This window comes from Ylistrum balloti, unplaced genomic scaffold (assembly GCF_031769215.1).
Source record: "Ylistrum balloti isolate Yb309-2 unplaced genomic scaffold, AGI_CSIRO_Ybal_v1 Utg371506, whole genome shotgun sequence".
NCBI lineage: Eukaryota > Metazoa > Mollusca > Bivalvia > Pectinida > Pectinidae > Ylistrum > Ylistrum balloti.
This window is the reverse complement of record NW_026782778.1, coordinates 357,115-369,764: the sequence shown is the minus strand read 5'-3', so window position 1 is coordinate 369,764 and position 12,650 is coordinate 357,115. Positions and strand designations below refer to the sequence as shown.

General features: G+C 32.7%; 1 protein-coding gene across 2 annotated transcripts; it reads left to right on the top strand.

Annotated features, from left to right (window-relative positions):
- Positions 1–213: 213 nt before the first annotated feature.
- LOC132562765 (cytochrome P450 3A24-like) lies at positions 214–10,097 on the top strand. Of its 2 annotated transcripts, none has more exons than XM_060227527.1 (15): positions 214–297; positions 690–805; positions 1,706–1,802; positions 3,142–3,194; positions 3,996–4,092; positions 4,380–4,502; positions 5,136–5,224; positions 5,557–5,705; positions 6,261–6,328; positions 6,879–7,002; positions 7,409–7,566; positions 7,862–7,950; positions 8,260–8,397; positions 8,782–8,944; positions 9,229–10,097. In XM_060227527.1, the coding sequence occupies exons 2-15, from the start codon at positions 723–725 to the stop codon at positions 9,295–9,297; spliced, it is 1,500 nt and encodes a 499-aa protein (XP_060083510.1). In that variant the 5' UTR covers positions 214–297; positions 690–722; the 3' UTR covers positions 9,298–10,097. The 2 variants fall into 2 exon arrangements, with proteins under 2 accessions (XP_060083510.1, XP_060083509.1); XM_060227526.1 differs by having other exon boundaries at positions 6,192–6,328.
- Positions 10,098–12,650: the final 2,553 nt, after the last annotated feature.

Genomic DNA, 12,650 nt, shown 5'->3' with positions numbered 1-12,650 from the left:
CATAAATAATAAAGACATGTATAAGGAGCGAGAAAGTGACGGTCACTCACATGTTCATGGAGAATAGTACGGGTCAACATATACGACTAGATGTTTACCTTTCAAAATGTTATCGGAATGTACAATGCCCACATGAACGGCTGTCACTTCTAAATATAGATCGACCTTGATAAACAACACGTCGACAAGTGGGTGAATGAGTCACAGGTTTCCCAATGTTTACATTCTATAGCTTTATAAAACAGAGGCACGAACAGCTCCAATCTACACATAGCAGACATAAAACCAGAAATCAAGGTTTGTATTCGTGTATTATACAACATGTTTTTATGTAGAATTTGTAAGATGCACACAGTGGATATAGAACTGGGCACATCGTAGCATACATATTGTGTAGGCCTATTACAGCTACACTGTGTGTGTATTGTTATGTTCCTATGTTGAGCGCTGATTTCCGCATATTAATACTGGAAATATTTATCCATTTCTCGCATTGTTGAACAATTCTCTTACCTTCTTTGCTTTTTGTGAACAACAAAAAGTGATATAAGTTGCATTGCACGTTGTATCCACTGGTGTCGTCATTTTGTTTCATTTGGTTAATTGCAACATTCATTGATATCACGTAACCTTCTCAAAAACAGTTGAGCCATTGAATCATACCTGTTCCTTGATATTTTGATTTTCAGCCTGAATTCTGTGATAGACGTATCTACGTAGCCATGGAGGTTTTGGGGTTGATTGATATACCGACCTGGCTGCAATGGATCATATTGTTAATCGGCCTACTCGTTACATACACTGTGTAAGTAAATGATATGTAAATTTCATGACTTTTTCCAACAAAGTCTTTTCAAACTGTATGAAATTAATTTAGACATCCTGGATACCAATGTGCATCACTGCGTCTACCTTTAGTTATTTTTATAAAAACAGTATGGTACAAATTGTATTTCACAAGTCATGCAGTATGTAAATTAAAGTGTAATCCAGTTTTGTTTTGATTGAGTATGTCAAACCTGTTACTTCTATCATGAATGTTTCTAGCTAAGCAACACTTAATATTTTTCATATTAATGCAAATCGAAAAAGATATGTCTATGAATTTACAAACATCCTCCTGATTGCACTGTGACACACATTGTAAACTTGCTCAAGTGTATCATATCTCATATGCGTGAGAAACATAATGCATTTATCTGAAGTCTAATTGGTTGGGAATTATTCTCACGATTTAGCTATTGTCACGAATTAGAGATTGTTCATGTGACAAATTTATATAACATAATAAACTTACCATGACTATAATGCCCAGATGACACAGCACATCACCCTATAATACAATGTAAAAAATAATGAAAACTTTTTTATTAACACTTTTCAGAGTCATGTTATTTCCATTGCATTATTTCAGCTGATATGCTGTTCTCGGACATGTATAGTGCATGTTGAATGGTAGTTTGACTTTTTGTCTTAAATTCTTTTGTGAAAGTATACAATCAGTAATTACGTAGTTTTCAATTATTGATCCTAAATACAAACCAAACCATCACTGCTGTCATTTTGTCACTGGTTCAGCTGGGTTTTTTTTTCAAATTGTTTGTGTTGTTTCACCTGTAACTCTGTTTAACTAAATTGTATAACATCGTGTTTAATTCTGCATTACACGACGCTGTGTTGTATTTATGGTTTCGTTATGTTGCAGATACATGTCTTGGGACCATAACACCTTTAAGAAAATGGGAATTCAAGGTCCTAAACCAGAACCAATATTTGGAAACATGAGGATGTTCATGAAAGATGTATGTGTGCATTCCATTCACTTTCACGTACAACATTATCCTTCCTATAATTTCATGTAGATACTCTTTTTTCTATCTGTACCAGAATATTTCGTTTAACGGACATTTCAAGAATTCTTTCATCTGTTCATTTATCGAAGAAAATGCCCAAACATGATATATAACATATATTATTCTTTGAAGGGATGAATTAACGAGTTTTCAGTATAATTAGGTATAAGTAGAATATATAGAGAATATTGTGAAAGAAGACACGAAGATATAGTCTGTCCAAGCAACAAAAGACTTCCGCACTGAATTTGAAAAAAAAAACTCGAAAGGTTAAGCGTGCACGACTGAGAAAAGAAAAAACCCGAAAAGGCTAGGCCATCATGTTTACTTATTTCAGAGTAGCTATATGTATATACACACCTGGTTTTCAGTAAGTGTCGTATATTGTCCCATATAACATCTAAAATCGTTTACGTCCGCCCTTTGAGAACGTTCGACTGACCGGACTAAATCAGTGTATCAGGAACACATTTTTTTTTGTCGCGTGGAAATTGTTAATTGTTATTATTGACTTTATGATAAACTGGAATAACATGGTGTATTTTTACCATTTTTAAACTATAGTAACTGGAGATATATTAAAATATGATCTATTCATTCTTAATATGATAATTTTTCAAAATGTTCGTGGTTCAGCTATCTGGTTTTAATACAATTCTTTACTACACACATCATCAGACAGTCAGACAGCTACTGCTGAGAGTCATGTTCTGATGACCTACGTGATTACTAATTTCTTTCACTCTATCAGCTAATTCGATATCAACTACTGAAGGTTTGATCCAGAGATATAGTCAGAACTCTGGTTTTCTCATTCCTGACTTTCACCTTCTGATCTGTTTGCGTCTTTGTAATGACCCCCCTTTTGATATTGGATCTCGTATAAGTTACATCATATTGCGTCGGAAATTGGTTTCTAACAACGACGTTAGTCACCCAGAGTGGTCTCCCTTTTATTAAGTAAGAAATTATTGTTTTTTTGCAACCATTCATTACTTACATAATATAAACTGCTTTCAACTGCATGTAAGTTTAAGAAAAAATGTCTTTCAAAGAAAGTAACATTTAGGAATTCGTGATGTGAGTATCATCAAGAAATCGACACCTTTATTCCTGTCAGTCTTATTCAAATTTGTATTTTTGATCAACAGCTGAGCTGCTAGAAAAAAAAGCAAAGTTGTAGCACTATTTTGTTTTATGGGGTTCTGTGAAACAGATCGACCATTAGGTCGACTTGAATAACAAAACAAATAAATATGTTTTCATCTTGTCCTTAACCGTATTTTAGGGACTTGTGAAGGCTGAGCAAGATATGTATCGGAAGTATGGTAAAGTCTTTGGGTAAGTGTCAGATAAACGATCTATTTACTTATAAACAACACATTTTGCAAATATGATCTGATTTTCGTTTGCAGTCTATGACATTTATCGTTAACCGAATTAAATATCAAATTATTTTCCTTTGTTTTCGTTTGTAATGAAGGATGATTTTATTTTGTATGTTCAATATCAATATATGAGACTGTCTATGTACAAGATGTTCACACCATTAAGAAATGTTCTGTGATAATCCGTATATATTGACTCGCTATGGTGTAATATCCATGTCCGCGTTTACTTATTTGTTAAGTTTTGTACGCTGGCACTAAAGATGAGAATACTATAGACAGATAGACTGCTTCGTAATTCCGTATCAACTAATTCGGTCTGAAACCGACTAATAATCTATACAAGAGACAAAATCGCCCATAGTTCTGCTCATGACTATGAATGATGCATGAACAAGTCTGAATCTGAAGTAATTGTTGTATAAATTATCAGAAATTCTACATTCATAATATTTCATCGTCTGCCACATAATACAGATATTTTGGTTGTTTAATTTGTTTATCGTGCGGTAAACGTGTTTTAGATCTGGAAGATTGTGTGGACAAGCACTGAAAATAATCAGATGGTCACAAACATCACTTTGCATATTTTGAAGGATTACGAGTGCAGATAATTGACGTTATAGAAGATCATTACATGTTTGGACATTGATGGCGAAACATTATTATTGCTTTCATTAAAATAATCATAGTTTTGCAGTTCGTGTTTTAACATATAGTACATACATTAATAAGTATTCTTGTATTACAACAGGATGTATGAAACGTACATCCCGGTCCTGTATATAGCTGATCCCGTTCTCCTGAAGGATATTCTGGTGAAGGATTTCAAAAACTTCGTCAATAGAAGGGTAGGCATAATCAAAACATCAATTTGATTTTTTTTGATGTAGGCAAGCAATATTTGTTTCCGTAAAAATCTGCATTAGGGAGTTCAGTTTTGAAAAAAAGACAATATGTAGGTATCTGATATATGAATTTCGCTTTTTATTATTCGATATTTGATAAACTGTAACTGTCATTATTTACTGAGAAATATCATTTTGTAATACTGTGTCACAAAGGACTCGCAGGCAAAGCGACATTTCTTGATGAAATGTGAGATGAGTTTAAATAAAGTTGTGGTTTTATGTTTTAGAACACCTTTGCCAAGTTCACCTCTCCGGCATTAAGGAAAATGCTTACACAGATTGAAGATGATCACTGGCGATTTGTTCGTAATATAATCACCCCAACGTTTAGTGGAAAGAAGTTGAGACTGGTAAATAGTTATGTTTAAAATATATTTTGTGTCAGTATCATATATTGTACGAGAGACATACAATTGAATAGTACATTTTGATACAAATTTAGAGACATAAGCTGCATCATACAGATGCTTCGTCCTTCTAGGACTAGTTAGTGATACTAAGGGTCTAATTTTAGAAGCTTAGGAAACGACTGAGGAAATCTTAAGTGATCGGAAGAATGTTAAATACTAGATGAGAAGGTGTACTAGCTCCATTACTTAATACACTTCATAATGTTCTTATATCTGATAATTTTAGAAGAACGACAAGAACCTGCATATTAAATACAATATGAAGCAGCAGACACATGTTATACATGCAACAATCATTCATACGCATGTTCAATACCTTTCCATACAATTCTGAAATATTTTGCTGGATGGGGTTAACGTCTTCAAGAAACATAATCTTGTTCATATGCATGTCACTGGTCTACATATTCCATCCTTATATCTAAGAGAAAAAATATTCTATGTTCTATTTTTATTTAATAGTTACACTAACACATACCGAATTCTGTTGAATGCGACTTAAATGCTTATTAACAATGCATTACACACCATGGCGATGATTAATATATATATATTTATTTATTTATTCATAAGATGACACCATTAATCAACAGAGCTGCAGATACATTCATGGAGAACATAGAAAAAAAGATAAAAGAAGATGAGGACATCGACATGAAAAAGTAAAGATTTTAATGAATTTTGAAAAACGGAAATACCGTCTGGTTAAATGAAATGTAAATACCAGACTGGAAAATGTTCCTATCTATGAATAGCTTGTGATTTGATATAAAAGTTGAAACTAGGTTGTTGATAAACGATTCACAGGGAATTCTTTTCGTCGACATAGTCAATTCATTTTTGATATATTCTTTGGAAAAGGAGAGAATGGAATTCAAAACTCCCGATCATTTATGAAAACGTTGTAGTGGGTATATATCTTACTGAAAATGTAAATTTTTATCTCTGACCAATTACCATAATAATGATAATAATAATAATAATTCTATCACAGATTCATAGGAGGATTTACAATGGATGTGATCGCTACAACAGCGTTCGGTCTTGATGTTGATAGCCAAAATAATCCGAATGATCCTTTCACAGAGAATGCACAGGCCTACAGTGATCCGAAAAGCTTGGCCTTTATAGTGATCATCGTGTGTAAGTGTAATTTTTACAGTTTATTGCGATATTGTCTTTAAATAATTTGAAGTCCGGAACAACCTACATGTCAACATAATCTTTGTTAGAAATTAAATTTGATGGATTAAGGGCGAAATAAGAACAAAAGAAATAATTGCATGGTCAAACTTGAACATTTGCGGGAGAAACGGACATGTTTTCCGTAAGGGAAAGGTTATTTTGCTTCATAGACGACACCAACCATGCAGATCTTGGTTTAACTACTCAAGTATTCTTCTCAAATAAAAAAATAAAAAGACAACAGAACCATCAGATTATACTACATATAACAAGGTCAAGGACATCGAATATATTAAGGTATCGTTTTATTCCTTTCTAAGACCAGTTCGGGTTGAGTCAATAGGTAATGCATTTGTCCATAGTTTCAATTTCCATGAAATCATCTATATTCTGAAACATGTACGTGTATGTACTTTCCAACAAACGTTCTATGCTTTGTTTTAGTCTTCTTGCCATTTCTTGGTTGGGTTTTGAAACTGTCTCATTTTCTTGGAATAAAACTCACAAAAGCAGCAGGTGCATCTGCATTCTTCAAACGTGTTACAGAAAAGGCGATGAAGGAAAGACGGAAATCCCCAGGGGTATGTTATATGGTCAATGTAATGACACTATTCTAAAATATGTCAAATACAAAACATATATCCATAGAGTATGAAATGGTTTGCCCGCTCTCAATTGTGAAAATATTGGAGTCATGAAGTACTCTTGAAATAATAAGTTATTTTGATGTTAATAGTAATAGTAGTAGACGATAAGTAATGTGTCTATATTACCATAAAATTACGTGATATCATTTGTTTTTGTTTTTTTTTTTTTTCTGAAACAAGGCTTTATTTGTCTAAACGGTATTTCACGTGATTCTCGATTCCAGTTTATTGCTAGCTGTTTTTATAAATCTGCAGGCTAGATTTTACATCATTTCATAGTTGCCACAGTCCGGAATGGACAAACATACCTGTTATTATACTATTATTCTATAATGAAAAAAAAAATAATAATGAAACGAACTGGGGTTAATAGCCACGCAGTAAGAAATCTATATGCGGAAGAACATATGTATTGTATCATAATGGAGCGAAAACATTTATCATATAATTGACTGATAATTCCTAAAATCTTACCCGATTTCAGGAATATCACGATTTCCTTGGAATAATGGTCAATGCTGAAGCTGGGAATGAGAAATCTGAACAGGAAGAAACAGTTACTGCACCTGAAGGAGACAGTGTAAATCAATCAGCTTTGACAAGCAACAGTAAGGCGACTTAAGTGTATTTTAACAACTATAGACCGCGTAATTGATTCTAGATACTGACTTGCTCTTTGATTAGGTCGGATCGCTTAGTAATGGTTTCAATTTTTGCTTCTTGTTTTTGCAGCCATTAAAACACTCTTTGTTATAAAAGACCAAGGATGAGATTTTTCAGTTCAGTATAGATATACTTAGGGAATATGTTCATGTTAAACATAAATATTGATCGAAAACTGTATAGTTTGTGAAGACTGCTTGATGAAGGAAACAGAATTTCCGATAGCTCACAATTTTTCATTATTTATTTGTGTTAAGGATAACATCTCATAATTTGATTCGCGGTTTACGTCCTTTATTCATCAGTAGTGTTTAGACAAAATAGCACGAATGATTATTTGTTGTATTTCAGCATTGACTGAGGACCACGTAACCGCTCAGGCCATTTTGTTTTTCCTTGCGGGATATGACACTACTGCTAACACCCTTAGCTTTCTCATATACCATTTAGCCATTTACCCAGAAGTATGTGACCGTCTACTGCTGGAAATCGACGAGACACTACAAGGAGTAGGTAGAATATATCATATTGTTGTTATAAAACTACTTATATATAGTGTTTTCGTTTTTACAACTTCTGGGTTTTGATAAGAGTTTACAGATAAAACGATCTGAAATAAATGTGAAATTACCAGTTTTCATATATATATATTTAGAACAGAACGTTGTGTTTCATTGCTTGTACCTGATATATTGCACTATATTTGTAAAGTATACAAGAAATAAAACAACAATCTAAACGGGCACATACCACAAATCATATCCATGACATAAATTCTGTTTTATTTCGCTTCATAAATTATAGGAAAGCCCAAACTATGATAACGTCGCCAATTTATCCTATATGGAAATGTGTATCCATGAGACGATGAGGCTATTTCCTGTTGCTGCGAGGTATGTAACCTTATTTCTTACACAATATTGCACATGGATTTTCAGTTAAGATTAATAAATATGTGACTTTTTATCCAACAATCCGATTTTTAACGTTTATTACCAGCCTGAATTGTTCTTTACGAATATTATCGTGATTTTTTTTGGCTCTGTATTTCCAGTCTTAAATCATTATGGAAACCTTTAGACAGTCGTTTACATTGCATCAAAATCTCGACAGGTCGTAGTAATGATAAATTAAGTTAATCGGTATCGGGGACTTCGATATGACTAGCAGCAAATGTTACGTGTTGTGTTTATCATTGTTAGGATTGATCGCATGGCAAGCAATGATGTTACCATTGGTAATATCAAAATCCCTAAAGGAATGATTATAAACATACCGGTAGGTGCCATACAGAGGGATCCCGAGTATTGGCCAGATCCAGAGAAATTTGACCCGGAAAGGTAAGTGACTTCATATTTTCACTCTAATCGCAATAGCTGAACATGTTTAAAGAAAGATAACTCTTGCAAAAATTCGACACAAGATCGCCGCATCAGGAACGTGCAATTAATAAGATTACGACACTGCTGTAATTGCTTCGATGATGTCTCCACAGTTGCTTGTGCTTTTCATGTTCTGAAATGTTACACATACGGAATGCATTTGTTTTATTGTAATTACGATCATATTGTTATACATGTGTGTATTGGTAATATTCAATAAACAAGTTTAGTATGACTGTGACCAAAGAAGAACTTTCTCAAACTGAAGGTCTATCATATATTATTTCAAAGACTCATTGCCAGAGGCAATTAATAACACAGCATTAATGAATACTTCCATAGGTTCACGCCGGAGGCAAAGGCAGGTAGAGACCCATACGTATTCTTACCGTTTGGCACTGGACCCCGTAACTGTGTTGGGATGAGACTTGCTATTCTTGAAATGAAGATTGCTGTCATTAGAATTCTGCAGAAATACCGCCCTGTGAAATGCACCAAGACAGAGGTAACTGAAGTCTTGTTGATGAGAACTCGTTAGTTTATCTTTATCGTCAGTGATAATGAAAAATGAGTACAATTTCTCCAACTGCATGATGTTGAAAAATCAATACGTTTACCCTAAGATATCATTAGGTATCCCAAAATAAATTCTCGCGTGATCTATAGTTATACATACAATATGAAATACGTAACAGAGGTACAATATTTCTTGTTTTCTTATTTATATTTATTTAAAGGCTAAGAATGAATATTATATATGTGACTAATGATAATATTTTTGTGTTTCAGGTTCCTATACAGGTATCAAACTTGGGGAATGTTCCAAAGGGTTTATTTCTGAAATTTGAGAGGAGGTGAAATCAGTTTTAAACCTATACAAGTTTTTTTAATGTAAATCATCCACAAGCAAATAGCTATATAGTTACTAATTACCAAGGGTTTAGGTTTCAGTTTAAATAATTATAATTGATTTCACATAGGCTATTTTAAATAAAGATTTTTCCTTTTAGATATAATATAAAGTAAATTATGCGGTATATTTAGTACATTTTTAAAACTTTCTAACGAAAGAACAATGCCATGTGCTTAATCCTATATTGTATATTTTGTTTGTTTACGAGCATTCTAGGTTGTTTGTACTTGTATTTGTGATTTGTTATTTCGGGTCACGATCAGCTCTCCTTCAATGGTATTTTATTCGTGTTATTGATATACATATCATCTATGACGTCACGAATAAGGGGACAATACACATGACGTCATAGATTCTTTGCATACTTACATTACACTGAGGAACAGCTTAACTGTGAAAACGTTATGCAAAATGTTAACTTAACTTTTTCTTGTGTGTTTTTTTTAAACAATTTTCTTTATATTATCACTTGCGTTTCGTCATTAACTATATTATATGAGTGATTTAGTTATATGATCTAAAACCTGATATGATTAACACTTCGACTGTCTGTGAATCCCTGTTTGAGTTTGTTATACTAAATCGTCTGAAGACATCTACTGAAAACGATGTTCGATTTTACAAGGAAAACAACCCAAATTAAATAATAAAGTTTTTCATTTAGTCATAAATTGTTTCCATTTAAATAGGACCCACATAAATTGCATTTATGCCATTACACTGTACAATTTAAATACTCATTCAATCGGCAGGATTTATTTTGTAATATATCTATTTTAGTTCCTAAATATTTACTGAAATAAACTGCTATTTTCTTATTTCTGTCTGTTTGTTTTCACTAGTTCGCGTAACGTTCAAGCATTGAACTGTTCTTATTGATATATACGGCTCCTGTAAATAACGGAAAATCTTCATATCAGGTAGTAGCAAAATTAACCTGTCGCTTACAACCAGTATAGATGTCGCATTAAGATAAAAATCTATAGTTAGGTTTCCTATACATTTCACTACTTGATGTGTGTAGTTCCATTTAAACTAGAGCATGCTATTCAATCCTGGACATTGAGCAATCATAATGACGTCGAAATGGTCATTTATAGTACCTTGAATACTCTTGAAATTGTTTTGGTTAGTAAAATTACAATAACACGTCAAGTGACTGTCTATTAGCATTTAAAATACTTTGGTATTGTACAGCTTTCCACGTAGATGAGTGCTAGGTTCATGATTTCTATTCCCATGTTGTGAATTTCCATTTCTGGATAGCTCTATTCCTGCATCCACAATTTATGATAATGACACGCATCCATCGATCCAATATTGAAGGGTTGTTCGTTTTCGTGCAATATATGGTCAATTGACAAATACATAACCCAAAGCCTCACGGGATGTAAATTTATGAAAATTATGGGATGATTTTCTGTCGTTGTCGTGTTTTCACGGAGCAGATTTCTGTATCGCTTTTAAATTTAGATTATGATGATGATCTCATGTTGGTATTTTCTTTTTGTTTCTTTAAACATCAGCAATTTAAAGTAATTTTTTCTGTATTTCTTTCGAAATTAATTGAATATATAGGTTCGTAGTCCACGTCAAATAGTTTGTACACGCGAAATTCTGTTTAGAGATTGTCCTCTCTATACATGCCAAGAGGCCATACTATAAGGCAGGGACACGTAGATGCTGATATGTATAAAACGATTGACCCGATACATTTGTACACTTAAACAATCTTAAAAATAAAAATGTCCAATGACGTAGATATCCCCTAGAGTAATAAACAGTGTAAAAAACTACAAAAAACAACAACAACAACAAAAAAAAAACATTACCTAGACATGTTTCAGTTTCTATTTGGGTTTGCCTCCATGCAAACTGCAACAACAATATAGCCTGTTTCATTTGTCCATGAATTTGACGAGATTAACATCTATGTTCTTGTCTGAATACATGTTATTAGATTATATAAGTTGACAGAACTCTTACACAAGTAAATGAAAATAATCACATTTTCTGGAAGATTGCAGAATTTAATTGAAATAGAAACATTATACAAAACATCTGTTAAATAAATAGAAAGCAATACTTTATAAACAATGGATATTATTATGTTTTAAAAAACAAGGAATAAAAGTTCACAACCGTGTGTATTTGTACCGCTTTTCACCTTTCTTTGAAAAGGACGCCCTTATCACCAGAGGCGTTCCTACAGTTTGGAATGTGTCATGTTAGTATTCAGAGTTAAAACACATATTTCTCATGGAAGAAATGCCTTTTAGAAGAGGATGTATAAGAAAAGCTCTCGGATATCATTAAAATCCACATACCAATCATTTATAATGTCACATGAAGACCGGAAACTAGATTTGAATGTACGGTAGGTTTTTAAGTTTAAGCATCATGTGTTATATATGGTCTGAATTTAATATAGGTAGATGTTGGAATGCCGTTGAACACTTTAGTTTTATGTTTGGGATTTCGTTTCTAATCATTTGGAATTTAATGTAAAAGATTAGAATAGTGGATTTGTTCTGTAACAATGATGTAATATATTATTGTTTCCAACAGCATTACTAATTGGATATTTGAGACCGTCAAATCTGTTTGTACAAATCATAGAAAAAATGACAATAATTGTACAAAAGACACGAAAGGACATAAAGACTTTTCTAATGCAAGTCAAATGTTAGGTAGAGTAGCGTAAAAAATGAATAAAACTGCATTATATAACTGTTTCTTCCTTCTGAAGACAATGTACACAACTAAACATATGAAAAGAAAGAAAGTGGTTAAAAGGTAAGACTTATATAATATGTACATATGATCAGTGACACTTAGACTACAAATGTTGCGGTTTGATTTCAATTATTATAGTATTATTCCATTTCACAATTAAATCGATTACAATACTGTACATGATTTTAGTATTAATTATGTTTTGGGATAGTTTTGATATAATAATAAATATGTCACTTTGCTCTCGTTATTTTATTTGCATGTATATAAAAGAAATAGTAGATAACACCACTGACGTTAGACACAACAAACATTTACCTTTAAAGAAAGGATGAATGAAAGTGAAGCCTGGTTATGTATTCGTGTCCAATGAACCGTTGAGTTTCAGGATAAGACTTGAATTAAACTAGCTATCATAAAACACGGTCGACTGGTTTGTTATTGGAAAAGTAACACATATATATTATATTCTGTCTGATGTGTTTGGTTACCAAGCGTGCAATTCTACAATCGGAACATGTCATTAACTCGTTAATAATTTAAGCTAAGTATTGACACCGAA

What these genes read in the sequence shown, in the direction of transcription:
- LOC132562765 (XM_060227526.1), top strand. Translation starts at nt 723, where the DNA reads ATGGAGGTTTTGGGGTTGATTGATATACCGACCTGGCTGCAATGGATC. An exon ending in GTGGAAAGAAGTTGAGACTG is followed by an intron (nt 4,503 to 5,135) that starts GTAAATAGTTAT and finishes TTTATTCATAAG; the next exon opens with ATGACACCATTAATCAACAG. An exon ending in GAGGACATCGACATGAAAAA is followed by an intron (nt 5,225 to 5,556) that starts GTAAAGATTTTA and finishes ATTCTATCACAG; the next exon opens with ATTCATAGGAGGATTTACAA.